The sequence below is a fragment of the Cololabis saira genome, chromosome 24 (genome assembly GCF_033807715.1).
Source record: "Cololabis saira isolate AMF1-May2022 chromosome 24, fColSai1.1, whole genome shotgun sequence".
In the NCBI taxonomy this organism is placed as follows: domain Eukaryota; kingdom Metazoa; phylum Chordata; class Actinopteri; order Beloniformes; family Belonidae; genus Cololabis; species Cololabis saira.
In genome coordinates, this window is record NC_084610.1 from 17,045,489 (window position 1) to 17,072,627 (window position 27,139).

Genomic DNA, 27,139 nt, shown 5'->3' on the forward strand with positions numbered 1-27,139 from the left:
TTTTACTTTTTTAATTGGTAATCACTAGAGTACGGAAGAGTTAGGGCCAGGCAGGAGAAAAATACAAATATTTTAGGGGAGGAAGATTTCTTTTCCATTATGCACTTCGAGAAAAAAGTTGAAATGTCGAGAAAAAAGCCCAAATGTGTCAGGGTTTGACACTTCCCCCCCAGTCTTTGAGTTTCTGTTTTGCCCCGCCTGTGTCCCATCTGCCCTGATTGTCTGCACCTGTGTCTCGTTGTGTCTCGTTATCCCCTGTGTATATCTGGTCTTGTCATTCCCTTGCTCCTTGTGGTTCCGTACTGTTCTTCCCTCCATGTGCCCTATCTGTTTTGTGCTCCAGTTCTTTGATCCCTGTATCCGTGAGTTTTTTGATCCTGCTAAGCAGCGCTTTGTGTTTTGATTCTTGCCTTTTGTGGAATAAACGCTGTTTTTTGTTGAACTCCTGCCTCGCTCTCCTGCATCTGGGTCCTCACTACACAGGACTGACAGCAGGCCTGACAAAATGTTGAGAAAAAAGTCGAAATGTCGAGATTAATGTTGAAGTACAATTTCGAGAAAAAAGTCGAAATGCTGAGAAAAAAGTTAAAATTTCGTGAATAAAGTTGTTGAGTAAAGATGTTTAGAAAAAAGGCAAAATGTCGACTTTATTCTTGAAATTGTATTTCAACATTATTCTCGACATTTCGACTTTTTTCTCGAAGTGCACAATAAAAAAAAATCTTCCACTCTCAAATATTTTTTCTCCTGCATGGCCCTAATACTCGTCCGTACTAGAGACCCCAATACATATCCTCTTAAAAAAAATGAACCCCTGCCTTTGTAGTGAGCTTTGTCATTTTTCACAATTTTTTCCGCTTAGTATGCCCAACAAAGCAGAGCCAGGGACACCGTAGGTTTGCTTGTTTGGATTTCATGTCCGCAGCACAGAAGTGATAAGATATATTACATTTTCTAAAATTAGAACCCAGTTGAAGCACACATGCTTTCTGGGCTGCAACGCAGGATGGGAGCAGACACACATCATTAATGATTTAGATGGAAATCAGGATTTATTATCAGTCTAAGAGGTTTCCACGTGGGGGCAGAATGGAAACCCAAAGTGGAAATACAACTGCTTTTCTTTCTTGAAATGCATCATACAAATATATAGGTATAAGAAATAGCAATATACATTTAAAAAAAAAGAACATTAACCAAAAGATTACTAACATTTACCTTGTGTCTTAAGAGAATATAGTTAACAAGGGACAATGTTAATGCTGAAATGTCCTTTTAAAACTGGAAAATGCAGAGATTGTTGTTGCTTCGACCTCCTAAACTATATGAATGAATTAGTCTAAAAATATACACTTATGGATACAGAATGTGGCTAACAAGAGCAAAAGACGGATTAAAAATCCGTGAATTTTGTTTCATGTTACAACAAAGGTACAAAAAAAAAGCCGCCAGAGTAATGTGGTAAAGGCAAGGCAAGTTTATTTATATAGCACAATTCAACACAAGGTAATTCAAAGTGCTTTACATCAACATTAAAAGCGGCAAGACATAATTAGACAGTAAATAACAAATAAAATGAAATAAAATTATGTGAAAAGAAGGTAAAATAATAAAAAAAAGAATAAAAAAAGGGGCGAAGCCTGAATACATTTTTGGACCAGCTCAAAGCATCACTCATGAAGAAACTGTATTGAGTTACAATGCTTGCTAAGAATTGAGTTTATAGGGTGTTGACACGCATATGTATTCAACTTTAAGTGAGCTGCTCTTAAATAAGGCAGACTTCATTGAAAACAGAGGTGGAAGTCCAGTCCTGAAAACCATCTTCTACAAACAGAGCTGTGAACATATGGCTGGTGAGGGAGCTTTTGTACCGTACCTCTGTCACAAAACACGTCCCAAACACTTCATTAAGACAACACACTGCATCAAAGTGGTGTAGAAATCTTGTAGGACAGAGAAGACTTAAGTCAAGTTCCTTCTTGATCTATATGTCATGAGGGTTCATGTCTACATTACTACCGCCAGGCTGAAAAATAAAAGTCTCAACACGAGGCTCCATGGTTACCTTTAAAGAGTTATCTAGTAGAGCTTGTCATATTTAGGCAGAACTTCCCAACTGTCCCTTCATTTCTACTGAAAGGTATCCACATTACACTACTAGGCCTGTTTTGAAAAAATCTATTTCCCGATTCTAAATCGTTTCTCACATTAATTCCTAAAAATCGATTCGTATGTCTAAAGACCGATTTTTTTTTCATCATTACATCCCAGTAGTCACGTCATTTAATTCACACATGCACGTGGTCAAACTTGTCAGGGTTTGACTCTTCCCCCCCAGTCTTTGAGTTTCTGTTTTGCCCCGCCTGTGTCCCATCTGCCCTGATTGTCTGCACCTGTGTCTCGTCATGTCTCGTTATCCCCTGTGTATATCTGGTCTTGTCATTCCCTTGTTCCCTGTCGGACCATACTGTTTTGTTCCCTGCCACATTTGTCCTCCTCAAGTCTTTTGATCCCCGTTTTGATCCTGCCAAGCAGCGCTTTGTTTTTGCCTTTTGTTAAATAAATACTGTTTTTTGCCGACTCCTGCCTCCCGCCTCCTGCTCTCCTGCGTTTGGGTCCACATCTTATACTCTAGACGTGACACAAACTATCAAATAATGAACATGTTGTCGAAGAGTAGCTGCCGTGTTAACAAAGCGCTGGTTTTTTAAAACTCCTGAAAGGCTTAAAAATGTGTGTAAATGTTTTTTTTTTCTTTCTTGAACTTAATAAATTAAGTTTTTTATATAACATTTTTAATAACACTAACCCAAATCAATATCGGATCGAATCCGATCGGATCAAATCCTGATAATCGATTCTGAATCTTGAGAATCGGAATCGATTCTTGACATTTGGATCGATACCCAGCCCCATTCACTACCAACTTCTTTCAGGACCAATTAGTGATATTGCCTTCTAAAGCTAATAGCAGGGTGAAGATGATCATGTCAGATTATCATTTCATTTGCAGCCTGTAACAGATAACCTTTTCCAGCTGCTTCCCCTTCATTAGCTGGATTAGAAGATTACGAAAGGGAATCTTCTGAGACATCCCAGCAACAGCAGCCATGGAAACGCACCGCCGAGGCTTCAGCTGCCAAGGGATTGTCTAACGTTGCTCTCAGCATCTTCCCCCTGCTACCTCCTGACAGTAAAACACCTGGGCTTAGACATCCGTACCAATTACTGCTTTATGGCCCCGGGCACTGTCCAAGGATCAGTCGTAAACAGGGGGGGTGGAATGTTCCTGGTAATTTTGCATTAACTTTAAACATGGTCTTTGTAGCTCTTCTGCTATGAAACGGGTCAATATCCAACCGCCCGCTCGTTAACTGTTGTCCTTACAGTCTCAGGGGTGTTACCTCACAAGCGCCTGGATTGCTGTGTCACCTTGGATTAATTATGTTTTGTTGTACATCAACATGTTTTATTCTAGCTTGTAAACTGCAGACTGCTCTCTGTACTTTCTCTCATCACCCCCCCGCCCCACACACACACACACACACACACACACACACACACTTCTCTAAATTACTGCTCAAAGTTCAAATGTGTTGCTGAAATACAACTTCTGCACGTGACATAGGAACTGACAAACAATACATACTATAAATTAACAGAATGAGCAGATACCTTTCAAGTCACCAAAGGTCACTTGTAAGTACAAGTGATACAAACACACATTATATAAAATACAGTTAATACAAAAGCAGAAATACAGTACAAAAAAGCAGCAACAGACAGCATAAACAAAGTGCATAGACCAATAAATAGAAACCAATAAATAGAACAAACTGGTGTAGTTTAGTGCACAGTGTCCAGTTAGAGTGAGTGAGCGAGTTTGAACAGGTGAGTTTTGAGTTGGGTTTTTAATGTTGTGATGGAGTCTGTCTGTTTTATGTGCGGGGGGAGGGAGTTCCAGAGTCTGGGTGCTGAGCAACTGAAGGCTCGGGCACCCATGGTGCTGATATATGGCACCATATGGTTTTACAAATCGAAAAAAGGATGAAATTGCACTTTCATTTGCAGGAGAGAGCATTGAGAGAGTGTCTGTGTTTAGGTTTTTGGGTATTATTGTAGACGACAAGCTGACATGGAAAAACCATATAGCATATGTAAAAGCCAAGGTGGCGAAGAGTATATATATTTTGAATAAGGTTAAGTTTATTTTGAATACTAACACACTAAGAACTCTGTATTGTACATTTATCTTGCCATATCTAAATTATTGTGTGGAGGTGTGGGGTAATACCTATGAAAGTAACATCTCTCCTCTGTTTGTGCTACAGAAAAGAGCAGTGAGAGTCTTCACAGGGTAGGCATCAGAGAACCATCAAACAGATTATTTATTTCGGCAGGTTTGTTGAAAATGGCAGATATAGTTGAACTTCAAACTTTAAAAATAATGTTTAAAGCAAAAAATAGATCGTTACCAGAACAGTTACAAAATTTGTTCAGATTGGAGGATGAGGACAACAGACTTAAACTTGATTTCAAACATACTTTTGCAAGGCTAAACATAAAACAAATGTGTATTTCTGTTACAGGTGTAAAATTATGGCATGGACAAAGCAAGGAACTGAAAAGTTGCACAAGTTTGTATCAGCTTAAGAAAATTTAAAAAAAAGAAAAGATAAGTGCCTACAAAAAATGAGAAGGAGAAAGAGAAAAAAATAGATAGAAGAGTGGTATTTTTGTTTGTTTTCTTGCTATAAATATATGTATAGATAGATTGGTGTTCAGTAAGTCAGTGTAATTGTATTAACAGAGAGGGGCAGGTATCATAAGTTTTCTTCTTCCTGCTCCTTTTCTTTCATGGTGATAATGTGTACTTCATGGAATTTTGTACAACATTATTAAGAATATATACCATGAATGGAATAAATGAAATGAAGTGAAATTAAATGAAATATATCTATATCGTCTATATAATTGATTTTATATGTTTATCTGTTTTACGGTTTTAAAATAACAAAACGGGAAAAGGTACCTGCAGGATGAGAGGAGCCATTGGCAGGTGCCAGAACCTGCCAGTGTTTATGTAATAATTGCTCGGGGGTCATGTTCTGGGTCCCTGGAAAGTGCCTAGAGACAACTTCTGTTGGAATAGACGCTATATAAATAAAACGGAATAGAATTGAATTGAATTGAACGAGAGCTTGGAAACACACCTTTGCAAAGCTTTTGTAGCAGTTAAAACCCTGTGAATGCATGTTTCAGGTGGCCTGAGACTTTTGTAGCGATCTCTCATGTGCTGCTCACATGTCAAGAAATGACATTACAGGATTTAGCTGAGATATATTTTAACCTGGGACTCCATTATAAGGACATTACCACTTTGCTTGCAAGTAAACAACTTTACGTGCTCACTTAAAGGTTTTACGCGCGCGCGTAAAGGTTTCACGCGCACGCTTAAAACTCATTATAAAAAAAAAAACTCATAATAAAAATTAAAAAAAATCCGTGTCCCTTTAGGGGCTCCGTAGAAAACACATCTATGTTGGCTGATCGCTTTAAAACCTCTCTCACCTGAATATCTTCTGATGCTGATTGGTTCCTACTGTAGGTACCAATTCTTTCTGCATGGTCACTTCTCTCTCTGTCTTTTATTGACTCAAAAATTGTATGAAACAAAGAGAATACACTAATCTTGCTCATCTGTATCAATCCATGCGTATATACCCTAATATATCAATGTTACATTCATAAAAGTAGATTGTTTCACTTCTGCCATTGATCGCCGGACTGTGTTATAAACAGTTGCACTCAATTGTGGGGCAGAGAAATTATACAAAAAGGTGTCATTTTTACCACTTGGTGGAGCTATAACGCTGTAAGAGAAGATTAGACCACTGACAAGTCCTAAAGCAAACTCTATACAGTCTTGATCTGTTATGATGCTCATTCAACCCTTCACTCATTCATTCTGACCACATTTTAACTTATCGCTCCTCCTTATATTCTCCTCTTATATATTCCCCTCCTAATATTCTCCTCTTAACATCAGACAACAGTAAGCATCTGAAGGTATTGGCTTTCAGGCACAGGTGCTCAAACACAGCCTGAGCAGGTGAAGCAGAAGCAAATTCTGCAGAACTGCCAATGCTGACGTACCTGCAGCGACCCTCCCACCTCCCCTCTTTTATTCTGGAGGGAGATGTTTTTCTCCCATCCCAGTGCAGACCTCCAACCCGGAGCAAAAATAAAATGGGCAACATTGCAACTGAGATCGTTGCCTTTCTTCTGGCCGTCTCTGGTTGGATCCTGGTGTCGTCCACGCTGCCAACAGACTACTGGAAAGTGTCATCTGTCGATGGGACGGTCATCACCACAGCAACCTTCTGGTCTAATTTGTGGAAAACGTGTGTGACTGATTCCACTGGCGTGTCCAACTGTAAGGACTTTCCATCGATGCTGGCTTTGGCTGGTGAGTTTATGGCTGTGGTTTTAATGTTACTGGATTCGAGCGAAGAGACAGAAATACAAGTTATCTGTACTGTGAGTGTGAGGAATGGTGTATGTGAGTGTCAATCTGCCTAATGCACCTGTATGTTTTTAGATGAATGAGCACCATTGTAAAACAAGAACTTGATATTTCCTTCTCTAACTCCGGCCTAAAGCCACAAATAACCACCACTTTTAAAGTTAAAGGCCACCAGAGGCATGTTTCAGTAAAGGAGCCTGAGCTGGACCAATACAACACCCTAATGTGTCGTGTCAAGGCAATCTGAGAAAGTCATACAGTTACACAGAGGTCTCTGTCACTCCAGAATTATTTATTTATTACGGTTCCCCATTAGTCCTCACTGCAGTGAAGAATATTCTTCCTGGGGTCCAACATTGCACACATAAGACAATAAAATACAATCCTTACAATTAAAACATAACTAAATCTAAACAAAACTGATCTGAGATGTGATGGAATTCAACCCTTAAATTGTTGAAACCAGCCAGAACCAAACAACAAAAAATACATCATTTTACACACTCTAAGAATAAACCAAGAATTTCAGAATAAACCAACTAACTAAAACTGACTTCCATACTAAGTACTGCTTTTCTTAATTCATTTTTGAATCTAGCTTTATTGTTTATCATGGTTAAATGTGGTGGAAGTTTATTCCAATTTGTTACTGCTCTATACATTGTAGCCCTCTTTAGTGCATTGGTTCTTGGTAGAAGAAGAGGAAAGTGAACACCAGAAGCAGATCTGGTTGCATAACCATGTTGAGTATTGCTGGGTTTTAGATGTGATGACAAATTTAGGTAACACTTTATAATAACTACACACTATTAAGCATTAGTTAAGCATTAGTTAAGCATCAGTAAATGCTTAATTGATCATGAATTCATCATTAGTAAAGCATTATTCATACATTACTAAGCATTAATAAACAGTTATAAACCTTACAACTATACACTATTAAGCATTAGTAAAATGCTTAATGGATCATGAATTTATCATCTGTATAGCTGGATTCTCATACTTTGTAAATGATAGGTTCACCATTTATAAATAAGTATTATATGTCTGTTAATGGTTCATAAGATCATTTAGAATGTCTAAGTAAATTATATACGAACCATTTGTATGTAAAGTTTATAAGAAAGGCCAAGTTGTTGGGTGTGATCATTGATGAAACACTTCCTCAATGATCACACCCAACAACTTGGCCTTTCTGACCTGTTCAATAACGACATCATGCAAAGCAAGACTTAATTCATGATTAGATCTTAGCATGTATCTAGAACCCACAATAATACTCTTTGTTTTAACAACATTAAATTTTAACCTGTGTTCAGTAACCCAGTTGGAGACCATCATCAACTCATCTTGCAACAACTTATTAAGACACACTACATTTTCTGCAGAGACATACATTGTAGTGTCATCCGCATAGATTTCATAATTACATGTTTGGACAGCAGCACCTCGGATTTCTTGCAGGATGTTGTAACCCTGTAAGACAGCAGCAGTTTTTAAAATCCCAGATTGTAAGGATCTGAGTAATTTGGACACCATTCCTCTAATATTGGATTTTTTCAGCTCCTTTGGCGCAGGAGCTCTTTTAGACCACAACAAAGAAAATGAAGAGGTTTACATGGAAACGTGTCGAGACAGCACTTAATTAAAGCATGTTCAAAGGTGTAGAACTATGTTGTCAATGATTTTGGAGAAAGATCAAAGATCACATGGAATCAATGTAGGGCATGTTTAAACATTCGACAGTGACGTCTTCATCATATAATAAACACACAATCAAGCCTTCCCCTGAAGTCGTTATCTAAGAGACTAATTACGACACATAAAGCCTCAAACTGACCAGCTTTTAGCTTAGTTCTTGTTGATAAATGTACCTCTTAGTATTTGACAACTTATTTAGCCTCAAACTAGCTAGCTCGTAGCTTAGCATTTTGCATTTAGACTCAAACTAGTTTCTAAGTTAGTATCTGACAACACAATTAGGGAGTTTATGTATTTTTTCAGTACATTTAGCCTCAAACTACTCAACTGGTAGCTTATTTGACCATTTATTTCACCTCAAACTGCCAGGTCCTTATTTGGGATTTGACAACTAACAAGCAAACCCTTCTCGCACTGAAGTGGGTCGTACCTGAAACCAAACTGCATAGGCTGTCTATTTAAATTTCAGAAGAAAAGTGAAACTGGATTTATACTGCGAATAATGGTGAAAACGAGCACAGAAATGTTGGCGGACTGACATCCCAATTTAGAGAATTATGCTGAGTGGATAGGAGGGTTTAGCTAACAATCTTGTGCCTCCATTGCTGCATAATTTTATTTGGAAGTATTAAGAAATAAGGTCTAAAGACAACAATGATGACTACTTTAAGTTAGTCAGCATGGTGAATATAATAACAGCTCGTTTTCTGACTGCATATTCAACGGGTACAGAGCAACATTAGCTTCATGTTTGTTTTAGCAGTGGTTCTAACAAGTCAGTTTAAAGCAATGCTTGTCTCTGTTTAAATCTTGAAGCCTATATTCAGGTGTGTCGGGGTCTGATGATCGCTGCTGTGTGTCTGGGATTCTTTGGTGCCATTCTGGCCTTGATAGGAATGAAGTGCACAAAGATCGGGGGCTCTGAGACTACCAAAGCTCGACTGACTGTCCTGTCAGGCTTCCACTTCATTCTCTCGGGTAAATCTCATTCATCCTAATTTTTAAGTCACTTAATTCACAATTAGTGTAGATTTGGTGTATAAACCCTCTCATTTCTCTCTACAGGCATCTGCTGCATGACGGCGTGTTCCATATATGCACACAGGGTCACGACTGACTTCTTTGACCCCCTCTTTGTAGCACAGAAGTACATGTTCAAAATCAAAAGACTAGATATTTGAAACTGAAAATAAGTCCATCAGATGAAATGAAATCCTGTAATCTTTTCACTTTGCAGGTTTGAGCTAGGAGCAGCTCTCTTCATTGGCTGGGCTGGATCTGTGTTGTGCATCTTGGGAGGACTTGTCTTCTGTCTCTCACTGTCTGAAGGTTTCAGTCTAAGGCATGTTTAATTGCTTTTGTGATCGTCCTGAATATTAAAGTGTTTCTGGGTAATTATTAGCAAGGGTTTAGCGGGTAACTCATTTGGAGGAACTGGGCTAGATTGCTAACTGTATCATACAATGTTGAATAGTTACATTAAACGGTAGTGCGACACAGAACAAAACCCTCCTTAATCTCTCAACATCTTGTATCATAAATTGCTGAACCAACACAGTATATTGCAGGCTAGTTATTTGGATAAGATATTCCTGCTGAATGGTTCTCTTTGTTACAGTCACCTTGACTGAAGGCAGATATAAGGAAGGGTACAATCAGCTTGGCAAAGAGTTAGCCGGGGGGGCTGCAAGTCTGAAATGAGAGAAACACAGGAAAACACACAACGGGCACACAGGCCCGTTTGGAATCTGCAAAAGAGAAAACAAACAAACAGAAACAGGAACAGGCAGAGACACAAACAGCAACCAGTCCAGGTATCTAAAACTAAATCAGGACTAGGCTACTGCGACTATCTGTCCCCAAAATTGTGGGGTGAGTACAGTATGTAGGTGAGTGAGCGGGTATGTATGTCTGTGTAACTGTGTGTGTGCAAAGTGAAAACAAGGTTTTACCTGAACTGCAACTATAGTGGAGGAGGGAGGGCACAACCCCGCCACCCGAGAGACCAGAAGCCGACAAGGAAGAGACCCGAACCCAGGCCACCAGCCGCCCACGGAGGACCAGAAGAAGGCGAGAGGAAACCCCCCGCCAGCAAGCCCCGCCGCCTCCCAGCAGGTGACAGATGGAAGCCCCAGGCGGGGCCCCCCTGACCACAGGAGGAAGCAGCCAGGAACCCTACGGTGATAGACCAGGACCCAGCCAAGGACCAGCTACCCAGCATACACCGATCACGTGGCCATGAAGTCCACACTCTCCAGGCCCATAACAACCACCCGGCAAGAGGCCAGCCTGCCTTGAGAGACGGGGCCACCTCAACCGTCCATGCTGCCGGAACGGCACTGGTCCGGCGAAAGCGGGAACCCCAAAGCCAAAGGCGTGCCCAGCTGCCAGGGCAGCGGGGGGAAGCAGAGATGGGCACGGAGCGTGAGAATCCTCTAACAAGGAGCCACCCAGACAAGCCCAACAGCAAAGAGCCCCAAACCCAGGTTAGACAATGTGCACCCATCCATCCATCCATCCATCCATCCATCCATCCATCCATCCATCCATCCATCCATCCATCCATCCATCCATCCATCCATCCACCCGCCCTATCCCTTGCAGGGTCACTGGGGACTGCTGGAGCCTATCTAAGCTAATTACAGGTGAGAGCAGGGGTCCACCCTGGACAGGTCACCAGTCCACCGCAGGACAGCAACCCACACAGACACCAACATGCACTCACTAACAAAGACATGGACAATCATTTTGTCACCACTCCATCTCCCCCTGGAGGCCCGGCGGCCCAACAGCCCCCACTCACCCAGGCCCCACTCCCCCAGGTAGCACGGAGAGCCCATACCTGGGTCTGGCCATCAGACCCTCCAATGGTCCCCCCGCCCCAGGCCGATTGAGGGAAACATGGGTGGAGGAAGACCCTGGTGATGAGTGTGTGTGGGTGTGACTAATGCGGTAAAAACAGGGAGGGGGAGGTCAGGGCACTGGTCAGACAACATTTAGCAGTGTCACCCCCCCCCCAAAGACTCCTATCTGCAAGCGTCCTCGTCAGGTGTATGTCTGTTGAGTGTAGAGATGTCTATGATGTTATTAAAAACTGAGGGGCAGGCAAACCCGGGGTATGTAAGACAGCGTACCCCACGCCCAGGACGCCCCAACCCCTCGGACCTGAGTGTGTGGAACTGGCCCAGGTAGGCACCCACGATCCCCACAGGCCACTCCGAGGCGGGGGGGCCCTGGTCCACCAAGCCAGCGCCACGCCGCACCCCCAGGAGTGGGCCCCCGCCGTTGTCAGAGCCCCCAGTGTGGAGCGGGAGATGGTACAAATAGTCCTCCATTCACACCCACGACAAAGAACATAGAAACCTGAGAATGAGTCCCCCCAGCTGCCGCGCCTATCCGAGTACCCCCCCGCCCCCCCGCAGCGGACACCCCAGAAGCCCTAGAGTCCCCACAGACGCCGGGCCCCCCCCGCCCCAACGACGACCGCCCAAGGAAGCGATGGCAGCCACCCCCCACCCAGGTAGAGCCCAGCCCCCCGATGTGGAAGCTCCAGGCCCACACCGGAATGGTCCGGAGAACTGCTCAAAGCAAGTGGCCGCCACCCAGGCCATTCCCAACCACCCAAACCACCGCCACGAGGTAACACCCCCCATAGACCACCATGGTCCCCTCCAGGCCAGGGACAGAGCCCCAACGCGACGACCCCCACACCCCCCACTCCCCGCCCCCAAGGGCCACTAGAAGCCTGTATCCCAGCGCCCCAAGTCAGCTCCCAATTCCAAGATCTACAGGATCGCCACCCCCCCCCCCCCGCCCCCACTAGGTAATGAAGCCTATAAATGGGGACCAGAGAGAATGTAGTTCTGCCGAATGATGTTTAGTGGAAGCAGACATTATCTCATTATTGATATGATCTGACAAAAGATTCCTAAATTGATTAATACCTAGATTGGACTTTTGTTTCCAGTTCATTAGAATGGTTTTCTTTGCGATACACAAGGCAGTGAGAACCAAGTGAGCCAAGTTAGGTTCCATGTGGATGTCACCCAGGTGACCTAGTATGCATAGTGCGGGGCACACTGGAATTCCTTAATTGAGCCATGTGGATAAATCTTCACATATCTCCATCCAGAACTTCTGCACAGGTGCACAGAACCATAAAGCATGCATATAATTATCAGGGGTGTTCTCTGTGCACTGTGAGCAGATATTAGAGGTCGCAAAAGAGGACAATCCTTCTGGGCTGGTTGGTAAACCGGGGTAGGAATACGATGCAGTATTGTCGTTTAAACCAAGCCGTAGTCTGGAGGTGGGTGGTTCTAGTTTTAAGCCAAACCCTGTGACAATGGGACAGATGGTGTTGGATAGACGGCAGCAACTTTACTGAAGTTCTAAATAAGCCGATAGTAAAAGTTGATGAATCCTAAGAACCTAAACAGATAAAAAAAATTGCAGAACATCCTCCCAGTTGGGCTGTGACACCAACAACACTGTAGGTTTTATACTTAGGCTCAGTGCGTAGTTGCAATACAGAACCATAAATCACATGTCAGTCTTACCATTTTCCCCTCTTCCTTCATCTTCACTCATGGAGTCCAACTCGGTCCAGTATTAGTGCCCTACTGTTTTAAACTGTCACTCCAGTTGGCATGAAGATGGCTTGTGTGGTCTTTTTTCAAAACGGTTCACTATCTATGTTGTAATAAATGCTGTTGAATTTGTACTTTTCAGCAGATCTAATTGATTGCTGGTTCTCCTCTTTGCAGTGGTGAATACTCTTATAATGGAGTGACATCGCTTGTGACAAAGCCCAACAAACACAGCAAGACGACTAACAGCCTGCAGAAGGAGCCACGGGAGCAAATGAGACAGTTCGGCAGGAATGCCTATGTGTAAAACCCAGCGATATCTTTGAGTCTGAAATATTTTGGTATCAGAAACTCTCAAATCTACGGAAGAGTATTAGAGCCAGGCAGGAGAAAAATAAAAATAATATTTTAAAAGAAGGAAGATTTTTTTTTCATTATGTACTTTGAAAAAAAAGTTGAAATATTGAGAAAAAAGTCGAAATGTCGAGAAAAAAGTTGAAATGTCGAGATTAATGTTGAAGTACAATTTTGAGAAAAAAGTCGAAATGTTGAGAAAAAAATGGTAAATGGTAAATGGCTTACACTTATATAGCGCTTTCCAGCTGTATTCCTACAGCCCCAAAGCGCTTTACACTGCAAACATTCACCCACACACGCACACATTCACACACCGGTCGTCGGCGGAGCTGCCATAGACAATGGCGCTGGCCTGACAACCGGGAGCAACCGGGGGATTCAGTGTCTTGCCCAAGGACACTTTGGTGGACACAGGTGGAACTAGGGTTCGAACCACTGACCTTCAGGTTCATGGGCGAACGCTCTACCAACTGAGCCACCTTCCCCTGTCAATTATTCTCGAAATTTCGACTTTATTCACGAAATTTCAACTTTTTTCTCGAAATTATATTTCAACATTAATCTCGACATTTCAACTTTTTTCTCGAAATTGTATTCCAACATTAATCTCGACATTTCGACTTTTTTCTCGAAATTGTATTTCAACATTATTCTCGCCATTTCGACTTTTTTCTCGAAATTGTATTTCAACATTATTCTCGACATCTTGACTTTTTTCTCGTGCACAAAAGTGCACAATAAAAAAAAATCTTCCCCTCTCAAATATTTTTTCTCCTGCATGGCCCTAATACTCTTCCGTACAAATCAGTTCAAAGCCAAAGGCCTCATAAGATAAAAAAGAAATATAAAAAAAGAAATGCCAGACATTGATGAATGGGATATGAAATTAGTCTCACCGTTTACATATTTCGTTGCTTTCCAGAGGCCTTGTGTCCCTCTAGATGGCCAAGGCTGCACATGGTACCATTTCTGTCAGTAGCTCATAAAAGATAACCTTGTTTTTCTTTCGAGGCAGGAAATTTGATTTGGCACAAAATGACATTCAGACTCTCCGGTCACCTTCAACGAGCTGGCATTTCTTTTTATGTCTGTGCTCTTAAAGTCCAACTGGACTTTGAGTGTACATTTTTAATCGTCATCGTGGCACGTTTTCCATTGAAATAGGAAATGCTCCATTAATTGCATGCGTACCCCTTGTTTGAGCTGATAATTTCAATATAACATGACTGTGTACAGGCCTTTTTGTATTGTCTCTGTTTTTATTAAATTAATGTTTATACTGATTTCTTGTTATTAGACATATTACGAGCTGTTTCAAAATCTGTGTAAAAAGTGTCAGAGCACATCTGGCAGCCTGAGCGGAGGTTCCCCCTCCTATCAGCCGTCCATCTCCACCTACAAATTACAATCAGCAAGAACCTCATGCTGCGTTATGCAGAACTCCTTGGCCCGGAGGCTGGATACTTGAACCGGCTGGCAGAGATCAGCCCTCCACTGCTTCCACTGCTTCGCAGCCCCAAACAAGTGTCAGGCAGCAAGTCTTTGCAGAAGGTACGGTGCTGTCTGTCATTACACAGTATCATGTCATGCCACCTGAATCTTTCTGACATTAAAAAAAAATGAATAAAAATGAATAAATGAATATATAAAAAATCAGCTAACCACTCTATGGAAGAATATTAGGGCCAGGCTGGAGAAAAAATATTTGAGAGGGGAAGATTTTTTTTCATTATGCACTTCGAGAAAAAAGTCGAAATGTCGAGATTAATGTTGAAATACAATTTCGAGAAAAAAGTTGAAATACAATTTCGAGAAAAAAGTTGAAATGTTGAAATTAATGTTGAAGAAAAAAGTCGAAATGTTGATTTGAAACATATCACACATATGCAGTTGCATAACTTCAGAAATGTACCCTTAACGTTCCACTCCAAGGATGTTAGTTAGTTACTGCTGCTGCATAGCTGTCAGTCGATCTCCTAACTGGATTTGATGGGCCAGAGGAGACATTTCCAATTTATTCATGAAACTGTATTTCAACTTTAATCTCGAAATTTTGACTTTATTCACAAAATTTCGACTTTATTCTTGAAATTGTATTTCAACATTAATCTCGACATTTCGACTTTTTTCTCGAAATTGTATTTCAACATTAATCTCAATTTTTCGACTTTTTTCTCGACATTTTGGCATTTTTCTCGAAGTGCACAATAGAAAAAAATGTTCCCCTCTCAAATATTTTTTTTCCCGCATGGCCCTAATACTCTTCCGTACACACTCTTTAAATGCATTAAAAAAAAAAGATAATAATAATAAAAATCGCTGGCAATACGTAATACCCCCTTTCATAACATTTAAGAGGGCCATTTGTGAAATTAGACGTTCCTAATCATCAGCTCTTAATGAACATTATCAGGTGTGTGAACATAATGCCAAGAAGAAACGATAAAAGCAATGGTTTTAGAGAAGCAATTACTCAAAATTCAATTTTACGATTTAAGTCTTTTCAAAGAGTCACTGTACAGGGGTATAGCTGGGGGCAGGAAGGGTCTCCTGTGGCAGTCTGAGCTGCAGCAGATCTGAAGGAGCCTCTGACTGAAGACACTCTGTTGCTGAATTTCTTGATTTGAATTTGATTTGGTTTGAAGATTTTATTTCAAACACGAAAAACAAATTTTTCTTGCTGGCCTTACAGCAGCAAAAAAGATAATTGCAGTAAGATGGAAACCACCACACGCTAAACATCTCCCATTGGTATTTGACTTTATCTATCTGGAAATATCTACAGCCTGAATCCATAATGCAAAACAACAAAATCTTTATTTTGGTTTATGGCAGAAGATCAAATTAAAGCCAAACTTGAAAGATGTATTTAAAATGTATATAGACTATCTTGTTGCAGCTATCCTTGTCCAGTTTTTGATATTATTATATTTTGCCTTTGTTTTACTTTGTCCTTTTTTGTTTGTTTGTTTGTTTTTTATTCTTGTATTATCTTTTTTTCCTGTTTTCCTTATTATTAATTATTAATTGTTTTCATCGAATGCTTAGGTCCAAGGGGTGGATTTGGAAGGGGGTGAAAATATGTGTATAATGTTTGTTTGACATTGTGGATGCCACCATTTATAATTAAAAAAAGAAAATATAAATAAAAACATTTGATCACAAAAAAAGAAAAGATCTCAAATCACAGAGTTTTACATGACAGGTATCACAAGATTTACGGTGGTAATGACTGCTGCATTGGCAGTAAGAGAGGCTAAACCTGGGGTTTGGATGGTTTCCAGGGCAGAATGTGAGCTATGCCAGCATTTGAAAAGGGCCAGAGGACATTTTAGTTTAAGTTCAGTGAGGTTATACTATAGCGATAGTTGACTGTGCTTTTGAGCTGAATGCAACGCCTGTGTGATGACATTCTGATGTTTAATAATCGGAAGATTACCCTGTTTACTAAGGACATAGAGAAAAAGCTATGAACTGATACTGTTGCTATAGCAAAAATAAAGATCTAAAGCAGGGGTCACCAACTATACTTGTCAGAGGGCCAGAATTTTACCCGACAGTCACCTTGGGGGCCGGACCCTCAAATAAAAATTAAATAAAAATCAAATTTTGGAGTAACATTATTATTTGATGTTGTTCATATTTTTTTTCCATTTCATTACAAAACTGAAGTCATTTTTAGCCTTTATGAGTCTCCTATCACCTATATCAGTGTCTCCCAACCATGGGTCCGGGCCCCCCCTGGGGGCGCGCCTGAGATCTCTGGGGGGGGCGCGGAACTTTGTCTGTTTTGAGGATATGCAGTTGTCAAAATTATATTTGCGCATGTTAAATAAATAAAAAATCATAATAACACACCTAATGGAATACTGTAATCCAAGTCTGTATAAACCCACTTAGTATTTTAAAATGACCAAAATATATTTCTAAGTTATTTAGCAGGATAAAAACTTATTTACTTTTATTTTATAAAAACTTATTATTATTAATATTATCATTATTCAACATTTAATCATACTACTACTCCGACAGGTTGTTAAAGGAAAAATGTTAAAAAATTTTGCTCTCATATTAAAAGAGACATTTTTCAGAAATTATTTTATGTGCTTGCAATTATTTTCTGTGCGTATTTTAAACATTGGTGACACAAAATGAAGGTGAGAAAGACAAAGTCATATGTATACAGGGTAAACCAAAGAGAAACGTATCAAAAAAAAATTATTAATGTTCATTTTTTCAATTAAAGATTTGTAAAGAATCACTTTACTCTTTTGGTGCCAGTACGTACAGGTCGGGGGGCCCGGCTGGTCTTAGACACAAGTAGGGGGGGAAACAAGGAAAAAAGGTTGGGAACCGCTGACCTATACCACAGTCATCCACCAGGAGTGATAGAGATATTTTGCCTCAACTCAATTAAGTCAACTTTATTTATAGAGCACTTGAAAAACAAACTCCACAGAAGTGATATGAAAAGGCCTTATAACACAGGTACAATGGCTGCACTCTTAAAGGCCATGAAACGAAATGTTGATGTGGAAAACAGATCCTTTAACGAAGACTGGACTGAAAAGTACGCATTTATCATGCCAACCTTCCACCTTCAATGCCCAGGACTGTCACTTAGGTAGGGCACTGGGTGATGAAAAAATGGGGGAAAAAATCGGGGATAAAAATATTGAAAAAAAAAAAAAAAAAGATCATGCCAACCTTCCGAAATGCCTCACCTGTAGCTATCCCTCCTCCAACATACGTAGCCAGATGCTGGCCATGTATGTGCTCACCATGTCCGGTTCAACCTACACCTGCGAGGCTGTGTTCTCCAAGAGGAACTCGATAAAAACATCCCAGAGGAACCGACTGTCTGACCAGTCTTTGGAGGACTGTTTGTGCATAAGTCTGACAGCGGGCAAGCCTGATGTGAAAAAGTTGGTGTCAGATGGGACATGTAACTTCAGTCATTAAGCAGTGTGAGTCGCCCATTTCAGCCTAGGGATTTTACTTTTTATTTGATGTGCGAACATTATTTGTGACCTGTTTTGTTCTGGTAGCAGGTTATTTACCATGCTTTTAAGTTTAATTTTTACCATGATTTTAAGTTATGCCAGTTGGTTTTACCTCCTTTTGTCCTGAGAAGTCTACTAGTTTGAAGGTTGTTGTTGAGATTTTGAAATAAAAACCAAATGTTAAGTAAGGGCATGAGGGTACAGTCAGTACTGGAGTTGAGGGGGGATGAGTGGGGGTGGCATCCCCCCCTGAAATAAAAACGGTCCAAATCATCCCCCCTGTAAAACTTCCATCCCCCCTTTCCATCCCTTATGTCATTTCATCAATGAATGTGGTTTTATTGGTATTTCAACATTTAGAGTCATCACCAGAAAAATAACACCAGAAAAATAACTTATTTGACAATTTTTACCTGTTTAAAGTAAATTTTCACTTGAAATAAGTAGAAAAATCTGCCAGTGGGACAAGATTTATCTTCTTATTACAAGCAAAAAAATTTTGTTCCACTGGCAGACTTCTACTTATTTCAAGTGAAAATCTACTTGAAACAGGTGAAAATTGTTGTTTTTTCCAGTGATTAGTCTTGTTTTAAGTGTAATGAGATTTTTTTTTACTAAAATGAGACATTTTAACTAGAAATAAGAAAAATATTCTTGTTACGATTTAGAGTTTTTGCAGTGATCAATTTTACTTATCCCGTGAAGGACATAGGCATATTGATAAGTTCAGAAAACTGTTTTTATTGTTGTGTTTTGATGTATTTGATGTAAGCCCAGTGGATATTTAAAGCTTACAGAAGGCTGAATTTAACTGCTGCTATGTCATTCCTGCAGTATTTCTGCATGTGTTTTGGTCAGTGCTATTATTTGTAATACATTATATTATTTGTAATCAGCACAAATTATCTGTCCCCATATGATAAAATCCACCATCCCCCCTGATTTTTTTTTTACAACTCAAGTACTGGGTACAGTTATGTTAAAAAAAAAAGAACTGTGTGAAACAATAAATGTTAGGCTAAACAGTGCAGCGAGTCTGTCCTCATCTCGTAATGTATAGAGTTATAAATAGTGGGGATTACTGATAGTTAAGAGTCACAGTTGTTGCTGTTTTCAGTTACTTTAATAGTGTGGACCACATGACATTTTCTCTTTGATCCTCATAATTATGGAATCCAGTCGCGGGCCGGATTGGACGGTTCGGCATTGATCTAAAGCATCTTCAGGAGAAATAGATAGAATACCCCGTATATACACATTTTCCACTGTAAGTGAAAGGTCTTGAAAGATCACTGCGGTAAGATTCCTCTCCTTCATTACAGTCACACAGCGATACCTGTGCATCGGTTTTCTACAGCAGGTACAACCTGTTCAGGGTCATGGGGTTGGGAGTCTACCCCGTTTGTTACCAACCCACTCGGAGGTCCCATACAGTCCTTCATTTACAATATCTCACCAATAACTTTGATATAGGCCGCCAGGACTTAGGGACAAAGAAGAGTCCTTTTATCCGCCCTGAAAGAACATTCATCACTCCCTGGACTCTCATTACCTCAGGTTTACCTCTAATTACAACGGCACAAAGACGCTATGCTGTTATTATGAGAGCCACAGTACACTGAGGTCCTGTTAAAAATACTAATAACCAGCAGCTTAAGGCCTGAGGCTCATTCAAAAATGATGCTTCCAGCCGCTCAGGTCATGGCCATAGTGTTATTACATATTTCGTGGAACCTGTTAAGGTCAGTAATGCAGAGATTTTTGGGCAGAATAGTTCCTCTGAGAAGTAAAGGCAATTTTACTCTTTATATAGTAATTTAGACAGTAAATAGCAGCCAGGAACTGCTAATTAAAGGTAGCCCCCTCGAATGAGGCAAAAGTTTTGATAATTTGGGAGTATTTGGTCTGTAACATTCAGATGTGTCATAAATGAATGCCAAGGAAGAAAGACTTCAGCAAATGTCTTAGAGAAACAATCATAACTGTATATCAATCGGAGAAGGGTTATAAGCAACTTTGAGTCCACCTGTCTACAGTAAAAACATTAATCACAACAGGAAAACATTTAAGATAGGGGAAACTTTACTCTGAGCGGACGTTAGAGTAATTTGAGATACATGCTTGGATGTGCACTATTTGTCTAGATCTCAATCTTTGCAACTCTGTGCTGTGACTCATGGGAACTAAAGCTATTGTTGTCTCTCACACGCATTTGCAGAACTACTCTGAAAACAGCACCACCTCAAAGCTTTGTACCAATCCACTTGTCCGCTCGTCACTGTCTGTAGAGCGCCGCTGATTAAAAGGCAACTTGGAAATCTGTTTGAGTTCAAGACTAAAATGAATTATAAACTAAAATGAATTATGTATGAGAGATCAACTGCAGAAGAAGCCAGAAGATCTTGACCAGGAAAAACTCCAAGCTCCGAATACTGGATAGATATCCACTGCCAGAGACCTGAAGATGAAGACCCGAGTGGTGCAAATCTGGGCTTTCTTGATGACGGTCATGGGTTGGATCTTTGTGGCCTGCACTATGGCAATGGAAGGGTGGAAGATCTCGTCCATTGGGGGCATGGGGGGCTCCTCTATCATCAAGGTTGCCTGGTACTGGGCAAGTTTATGGAGAGCTTGTTTCACAGATTCGACTGCTGTCAGCAACTGTTATGATTTCCCTGTCCTCTGGTCTGTCGAGGGTAAGTAAACCCATGTGTTGCAAGTTGCACCTGTTGTGCCTTGTGAATCTACTTTCAGAAGTGTCTTGGTATCCTTCTGTGTGACTCTAGGCAACATCCAGATAGTGCGAGGTCTGCTGATGGGAGCTCTTTCCTTGGGCATGCTTGGATTTGTACTCAGTCTGTTGGGTATGGAATGTACTTTCATTGGAGGACGAGACCAATCGAAGTACAGGAAGATCTACACTGGTGGATTGTGCCACATTGTCAGTGGTAAATTTCTGACTTTCATATTAGTACAATCGTTAGCTTGATCTGTTTTTATGCACGAACTTCAACTCTGAAAAACAGCTCATGAAATCGATCTTAATTATATTAGGTTTTTCAGTGATGTTGCCTTCGTGCATTAAACAATGCCATATATCCACCATTTTTGCTTGTGTGTTAGAATGCCATTCAGCAACAGATCGTGATATTTCTAGATATCCACAACAGTCTGCCTTCACAAACAATGATAAAAAGAAACTTCTGAGGAAAGATGTCAACTTAAGTCAAAGTAAGACAAAAAAAAGACAAATCTTGTTGGCAAAACAAGCTAATATAAGACTAAATGTGTAAACAGCTTTCTACTATTTAAAATAATATGTTTGAATTGTGTTTGTGGCGATAGTAGCATGCTAATATTAAAAAAATATGGCTCGTTGGTAGCTGTAAGTCTTAGGTCAACCAGCAATAACAGATTTGCAAGAGCTTAATACTTTTTCCACTTGCTGTTTGTCAGTCTGAAACATGAAACACCACTTTTGTGTCAAATGCACTTAAGTAGCCTACAATTCTTTATTGGGTTGGGATGATATTTATATTAAAAATGCTAACGTGACACCTTATTGCTGCCACAGGTTGCCGGTATGGGAGAGAAAAGGTTCTTACAACAGCGTATAAAACTACTTAATCAATCAATTGAGAGATACATTTTTCAAAAGCCTACTGGGTATTAGCGCTAGTTAGCAGTAGATGCTAGCACACTGTGTATGTTCTCACCAGAATCCAGTCTCTGTCAGAGATACGAAGGCTTTAATGGGAATGATCAGACTTTCATCACACAAGAACAGAACATGAGGAAATGAAGTGTGTGACAGAAGTAACCTTAGCATCAGTGGCACAGAAACCTTTGTATAAAACACCAATTTTCAACCATTTAGGCACAAAAAACGCATTGTCTAGTTTGCTGTTATTTGTGTTCCAAGTTCTACGTTCAGAACAAGTAGTGAACACCATGTATTCTTTCAGGGGCCCTGTCCATATCTGGGTATGCTGTATATGCACAGTTCGTCTCAATCGAGTACTTCAACCCAAGCTTTGCTGGAATAAAGTAAGTTAACAGACATTATTCAGATTAGTTTATTTAACTTTTTAATCCCTGAAGGGAAATGTACGGAGCCCTTTTGGTGACATTTAAAAAAATAAAATAATGCGTGGCCACGCATTAATAAATCCTGGCCACGAGATATTAACGCGTGGCTACGCGTTATTAACGCGTGGCCACGCATTATTTTATTTTTTTCAAATGTCACCAGAAGGGCTCCGTAGAAATGAATTAAATTAAATGTAACTTCCAACAGGTACTGTATCTTGCAGTAGCAAGAGTGTTTGGGAATTTTATTGAAAAAAATTGTCAGAAATTGTAATCAACAAAAAGCCTGGCTAAATATCTGTGAAAGAGTACATTTCCCATTTACAAGCAAGCTAATTTTAAATTCATCCACAAATTCTACTTTTTTTTTTTTTTAATATATTTTTATCCCGGTTTTTTCCCCATTTTTATCACCCAGTGCTCCTACCTAACAGTCCTGGGCATTGCCATCCTCTACCAACCCCGGGAGGGCCCTGCACTGAGCTCAGGTCTCCTCCTTAACCTGAGGAGTGAGCAGGCCGCATCTTTTCACCAGACAGGGTGGGGTTTCTCCGGCCGGACGTAGCGCGTAGCACGTTATTCCGGCCGGATCCTCCCCACCCCATCTGGCGCCCCGGTTGGCCAGAGGGGGCATGTGTAGCCCAGGACTGTTGCATGTTTTTGTGAGGGTAGCTCCCATTAGCTACCCAGGAGAACACGGGGAGAACATGCAAACTCCACACAGAAAGATCCTTTCGCCAACCCCACCCAGGGTGTGGGCACTGAAGTCATGGGGGAACTAACACGCACTTCAGCGCCCACAGCGTCCCCGGCGGGAATCGAACCCAGGACCTTCTTGCTGTGAGACGGCTGCACTACCTGCTGCGCCACCGTGCCCCTCACAAATTCTACTTAACTCCAATAAAAATGCATAAAATATCAAAGGATATTCCATCAAAGTGTCCAAAATGTAAAAAGATGGAGGGGACATTCATGCATATGTTCTGGGAATGTGACCGCTTACAAAATTATTGGAAATCAATTCATTCCCTAAAACAACTAATCCTGGACAAAACATTTGATTTAAGCAGCAGTTTATATTTATTAAATGACACATATAATTTACAACTACATAACAAAAAATGCAGGATATTAATTTTGATAACTTACTTTGCAAAAAAATGTATACTTTTATTTTGGAAGAATGATTCCCCTCCATCTTTTAAGACTTTCATTGACCAAATCACAGCATTTCTACCATTAGAAAAGCTAACATTGGAAAAATATAACCGTGGCCATCTTTTTCTAGAATTTTGGTTCCCATTATTTTCTGGCTTAGAGCTTCATTCATTATAAACTTCATCGTACGCTGATTGCTGTTTTATTGCTGTCATTTACTTTATGTATCCTATGTATCTGTAGGTATTTGAGTTTTTACTGTTACTTTTTTTTTTTTTAATTTATTTCGTGTGTATGTTTTTGTGTTATTTTTTGGGGGGGGGCGGGGGGGTAGGAAGGGTGGGTTGTAGGCGAGATTTGGCTTGTGTGCACAGAAGAAAATTGTAAGACCTACTGTTATTTAGGATGTTTGTGATTGCCTTTCTTTTGTGAAATAAAAAGATATTGAAAAAAAAAAAAGAAATTGTAATCTTTAAATGTTAATATCAGAGTATTTCTTCTTCATTTTACCAGGTATGATCTCGGCACCCCGCTGTTCCTCGGCTGGGTGGGCTCAGCCTTTCACATGGCTGGGGGTTTCTTCTACTTGTGGTCCGTATGCAAACCGCTCTGCGGGGGGGATGAAACGTGAGTGTTTGCACACGTTTTCCATATCATGTCAGTGGAAGCGAATAAATGACTGCACTCAAACTTGCATCAATGAATACAAGCACATGAGCGTTTAGGAGGAGTGACTCAATATCCACAATAAAAAGGCTCACTTTTAAATGTGGAACAGTTTTAGAGGAGGGAGTGTGCAGATATTGAGAAAGAAGAAGATTAGCATTTCACAAAATTTGAAAACTTTCGTAGGTAAGTTGGGAGAAGCCTCAATAGCTCAGCCCCAATCCCCACAGCTGCTAACCAACTGATGATACATCGCAATGTTCAAACATTTCTTTTTCAACATTTTCAGATGGTACGTACCTGGTCATACGTGTTTCAGACACTTACATTATACTTCTGAGGTATCCAAAGTGGTTATAATTGTTCCTGTTGAAGAGAAAACAATGAGCAGCTAAAGAGTATTTATTATGGAAGAGTATTAAGGCCAGGCAGGAGAAAAATAAAAATAATATTTTAGAGGAGGAAGATTTTTTTTTCATTATGCACTTTGAGAAAACAATCGAAATGTCAAGAAAAAAGTTGAAATGTCAAGATTAATGTCCATCCAGATTTCTGGCCTCGTTGGTGGTTTTTAGGTGTATAGATTGAAGCTTTGTGGTAGAGTCCTGCACGGGTCCAATTTTCGAGATCCGCCCCGCCCCGGGGACGTACAAAACCGCACCCGAACCGCAAACCCGCACATCAGCCCAACTAGTACCGCAACCCAATCCGACCCGTTGAAACACGACCCGCAGCCCGACCCATAACCTGCATTAAAAGTAATCATTTTGGGTTATATTAATATTAAACAGCAATACAACACAGTTCAGCTGCCAGTGAGTGAACAACAGCCTGACTTCACCTCCATCATCAACCCTCTTGTGTTCTTCTCCCAAACGAGTGTAAAAGACCTTGTTTGTTACGTTTAAAGCTTTTAAACTTTTAATGTGACTGTGTAATAAACTTACTTCCTGTGCAACCTTGAGCGACGTTCAGCAGTTACGAGCCGCCACATCTTGTGTCTCCGCATGCTTCTTCAATGATGAAGTTCCCAGTTTGCGGCTATCGGAAGATAACACTTTCCCGCACTTCTTACAGGCAGAAAACCCAGCGACTTGATTATTCTCCTCGTCTATGATAACACCAAATTTGTCCCAGATTTTAGACTTCGCTCTTGAAGATGAATTTTCGACTAGATGGTACTCTCCGCTCCGCAGCTTTACTCTCACGTTTTCGGCCATTTTTGTTTTGCTAACCCGGAAATGGTTGCGCGCCTGCGCGGCGTATTACCCGGAAATGGCAGTGTACAAGCTGCAGCCTTACAACCAGATTACAATTTATGTTTTTATTTAATTGTATTTATTATTTTATATTAATTTTGATGCGTCAATCTTAAACCCGCGGTCCGACCCGCATGCTACTTTTCAAACCCAGATCCGAACCCGGAATTTTTTATTTTTTAAAAAACCACCCGCGGGTACCCGACCCAGTGCGGGACTCTGCTCTGTGGTGACCTGTGATCGTTTCTCTTTGGCTCCAAAGACATTTACCTCAGTTTTATTTTTGTTTAGCTGGAGAAAGTTGTGGCACATCCAGTCATTAATCTCCTCAAAGCATTTACAAACAGCCTGTACAGAGCCTCAATCTCCTGGTGACATTGTTATATATCTGCGTGTCATCTGCATAGCTATGGTAGTTTATAATCTGTGCCAGACAGTGGGAGCATGTAGATGTTAAACAGAAGAGGTCCCAGGATGGTACCTTGGGGAACTCCACATGTGATTCTTGTCTGCTCAGAAGTAAAGTTACCTGTTGACACAAACTACTTCCTGTTCTCTAAGTATGTTTTGAACCTGTTCAGTACAGTTTAGTACAGTTCCAGAAAGACCTGCCCAGTTCTCCAGTGGTTTGAGTAAAATATTGTGGTCAACTGCATCAAATGCAGCACTGAGATCCAGTAAAACTCAGACCAAGATGTTTCCAGCGTCTGTATTCAGACATATGTCATTAAAACCTTTGGTCAGAGCGGATGGAGTGTTTTGTGGCTGCAAAATATGAAAATATAAAAGTTGTTTTGTTTTGATAACTAATATTCTTTGTCTCTTTCATCAGGATTATCACCATTAAAGCACAGCCAGAGCAAAATAAGTCCACCACAGCGCTGTCCACAGTATCAGGGATCACCTCCAAAACCAAAATGTCTTCCATCTCTGAGTTGTCATCCAGATCTGAGGGCTCGGACCTCTCGTCCATCTACACCAAATCAGAGCGCACATCCAAATCCGGACGCACACCCAGGTCAGGGCGGACCGCCCGAACCGAGAAGACCGCGCGGTCCAGATCAGAAGGGGGATCTAAATCCGGATCGAGCTCGGGATCTGAGTCAAGGTCGGGTTTATCCTCAGTGTCCAGCCTGTCTACGTTGTCGGCGTCGAGGAGCAGCAGCAGCAGCAGCAGCAGCCACAGCAGCAGCCGCAGCAGCCGTGCAGCATCCTCCCTATCAGCCAGACTGAGGAGTGAAGAAAGACCATTTATCAAAAACTCTTACATTTGAATGAATGTGAATAATAAGTGAATGTGATGAACAGTTGGTTGTATGGAAGAGTATTAGGGCCATGCAGGAGAAAAAATATTTGAGAGGGGAACATTTTTTTTTTTTTAATTGTGCACTTCGAGAAAAAAGTCGAAATGTCGAGAAAAAAGTCGAAATGTCGAGATTAATGTTGAAATACAATTTCAAGAATAAAGTCAAAATCTCGCCTTTTTTCTCAACATTTCGACTTTATTCACAAAATTTTGACTTTTTTCTCAACATTTCGACTTTTTTCTCAACATTTCAACTTTATACACGAAATTTTGACTTTTTTCTCGAAATTGTATTTCAACCTTAATCTCAACATTTCGACTTTTTCTCGAAATTGTATTTCAACATTAATCTGGACATTTTGTATTTATTCTTGAAATTGTACTTCAACATTAATCTCAACATTTCGACTTTTTTCTCCACATTTCGACTTTTTCTCGAAGTGCATAATGAAAAAAAATCTTCCTCCTCTAAAATATTATTT

General features: G+C 40.6%; 2 protein-coding genes across 2 annotated transcripts; both read left to right on the forward strand.

Moving 5' to 3' along the window:
* Positions 1-6,252: 6,252 nt before the first annotated feature.
* On the forward strand, positions 6,253-13,126 carry cldn10a (claudin 10a). Its single transcript, XM_061715649.1, has 5 exons — positions 6,253-6,472; positions 9,047-9,208; positions 9,296-9,377; positions 9,468-9,572; positions 12,997-13,126. Exons 1-5 carry the CDS (start codon positions 6,253-6,255, stop codon positions 13,124-13,126), a joined length of 699 nt encoding a protein of 232 aa, XP_061571633.1.
* Positions 13,127-20,409: 7,283 nt separating this feature from the next.
* On the forward strand, positions 20,410-26,724 carry LOC133425083 (claudin-10-like). The gene is made up of 5 exons (XM_061715758.1): positions 20,410-20,875; positions 20,966-21,127; positions 22,145-22,226; positions 23,940-24,053; positions 26,184-26,724. The coding sequence occupies exons 1-5, from the start codon at positions 20,644-20,646 to the stop codon at positions 26,623-26,625; spliced, it is 1,032 nt and encodes a 343-aa protein (XP_061571742.1). The 5' UTR covers positions 20,410-20,643; the 3' UTR covers positions 26,626-26,724.
* Positions 26,725-27,139: the final 415 nt, after the last annotated feature.